Genomic DNA, 2,281 nt, shown 5'->3' with positions numbered 1-2,281 from the left:
GAGAGTGTGTAAAGAGAGAGAGAGAGAGAGAGAGAGAGATATGTGTGTGTGTGTGTAAAGAGAGAGAGAGAGAGAGAGAGAGAGAGAGAGAGAGAGAGAGAGAGAGAGAGAGAGAGTGAGTGTGTAAAGAGAGAGAGAGAGAGAGAGAGAGAGAGAGAGAGAGAGAGAGTGTGTGTGTAAAGAGAGAGTGTGTGTGAAAGAGAGAGAGAGAGAGAGAGAGAGAGAGAGAGAGTGTGTGTGTAAAGAGAGAGAGAGAGAGAGAGAGAGAGAGAGAGAGAGGAGAGAGAGAGTGATGTGTGTAAAGAGAGAGAGAGAGAGAGAGAGAGAGAGAGAGAGAGAGAGAGAGAGAGAGAGTGTGTGTGTAAAGAGAGAGAGAGAGAGAGAGAGAGAGAGAGAGTGTGTGTGTAAAGAGAGAGAGAGAGAGAGAGAGAGAGAGTGTGTAAAGAGAGAGAGAGAGAGAGAGAGAGAGAGTGTGTGTGTGTGTAAAGAGAGAGAGAGAGAGAGAGAGAGAGAGAGAGAGAGTGTGTAAAGAGAGAGAGAGAGAGAGAGAGAGAGTGTGTAAAGAGAGAGAGAGAGAGAGAGAGAGAGAGAGAGGAGAGAGAGAGAGAGAGAGAGAGAGAGAGTGTAAAGAGAGAGAGAGAGAGAGAGTGTAAAGAGAGAGAGAGAGAGAGAGAGAGAGAGAGAGAGAGAGAGAGTGTGTGTGTGTTGTGTAAAGAGAGGGAGAATGGGTTCAAGAGAGAGAGAGAGAGTGTGTGTGTGTAAAGAGAGGGAGAATGAGTTTAAGAGAGAGAGAGAGAGAGAGAGAGAGAGAGAGAGTGTGTGTGTAAAGAGAGGGAGAATGAGTTTGAGAGAGAGAGAGAGAGAGAGAGTGTGTGTGTAAAGAGAGGGAGAATGAGTTTGAGAGAGAGAGAGAGAGAGAGAAAGAGAGAGAGAGAGAGTGTAAAGAGAGGGAGAATGAGTGAGAGAGAGAGAGAGAGAGAGACAGAGAGAGAGAGAGAGAGAGAGAGAGAGAGGAGAGAGAATCACTGCACCACAAGGGGTAGGAAATGAGAAGTGACACGTAGAAGAACAGGAACAGAAAGGAAAGGAGAAAGTGTCACAGTTTCATAAGGGAAGGGAAGGGAAGGAAAGGGGAGGAAAATATCACTTAGCCAAATAGGAACAGAAGAGGGAAGGGAAAGGAAATGTGATCAATTGGGGAACATAAACAGAAAAGGGAGGAAACCAAAAGGAAAATTAACTAATAGGGAAATGGGAAGAAAAGGATTGAAAATGGATGGAGGGAAGTCCCATAGTCTTAAGTTTTCAGAGTAGAAAGAGATAAAGACTAAAAAACTCTACATTTTCTTTCTTTCTAAAGAACTCTACCACTCTTCACAGAGACATCATTCTCGATCGGGCCTCAACGTCATAGAAGAGCCATCATTAATCATAACTTTGGTCCATCAATATCATCATCATCCTTGTTTATTTTCGTGGGTCCTCTCCTATCAGTCTCGTTCATGCCAGGAATTCGGCAATTGGGATGATCATCCTGCCGGTGGGAACCACGGGATGGTTTGGGACCTGATTGACTGTCTTACATCATCCCCTCTTGGGTTTTGTTAAAAGATTTAATGAATTTTGTTTGTGAAATATATTAAGATATAGGTTTCTTTTAAGAAAATCCATCTACCACAATTTACAAAAAGTGCAACTTAAGAAAATTCCAAAACATAATAAACAGGAGATTAGGACTGATAAAAGGTGCCCCACCCCGAGAAAGGATCCCTCCTACACTAATTGATTTATATTGGCTGCCTATTAAAGCGAGAATCTTGTCTAGAATATGTATAATAACTCATCATAATAAACAGAGGAGCAAGACTGATAAAAAGTGTCCCCACCCCGAGAAAGGATCACTCCTATACTAATTAATTTACACTGACTGCTTATTAAAGCGAAAATTGAGTTTAAAATTTGTATAATAACCCATCAAGGTATCAGAATCTGACGTCCAAAATATCTAAGAGAATTGCTACATATTGTGCAGCCAACAAATCGTGTTAACAAGAGAATAATTACAGACGTTTTCAAATTATTGGAACCAAAATATATGTTTACTGTTGGTTCTAGAACTTTCAAATATGTGGCCCCAAGACTATACAATTAGCTCCACTAGACATTCGAAAGACTTAAAAGATATTGTCTTTCAAGAGGAAACTGAAAACTTTCTTGTTTTATAAGTGCTGCGATTATGAGGGTTTGGCAATCAACGAGCAATATGCGGTGTGAAATGATG

The 2,281-nt window shown here is 41.4% G+C and overlaps 1 protein-coding gene across 1 annotated transcript in view; it reads left to right on the top strand.

Annotated features, from left to right (window-relative positions):
* Positions 1-1,414, top strand: part of LOC137625466 (cyclin-dependent kinase 8-like) — a 4,556-nt gene extending 3,142 nt beyond the window's left edge. The window contains exon 4 of the mRNA XM_068356376.1: positions 1,361-1,414. Coding sequence (XP_068212477.1) covers positions 1,361-1,414 — 54 coding nt within the window. The remainder of the gene's footprint in view (positions 1-1,360) is intronic.
* The last annotated feature ends 867 nt before the right edge of the window (positions 1,415-2,281 follow it).

Source organism: Palaemon carinicauda, chromosome 32 (genome assembly GCF_036898095.1).
Source record: "Palaemon carinicauda isolate YSFRI2023 chromosome 32, ASM3689809v2, whole genome shotgun sequence".
NCBI lineage: Eukaryota > Metazoa > Arthropoda > Malacostraca > Decapoda > Palaemonidae > Palaemon > Palaemon carinicauda.
This window is presented reverse-complemented; position numbering and strand designations above follow the sequence as displayed.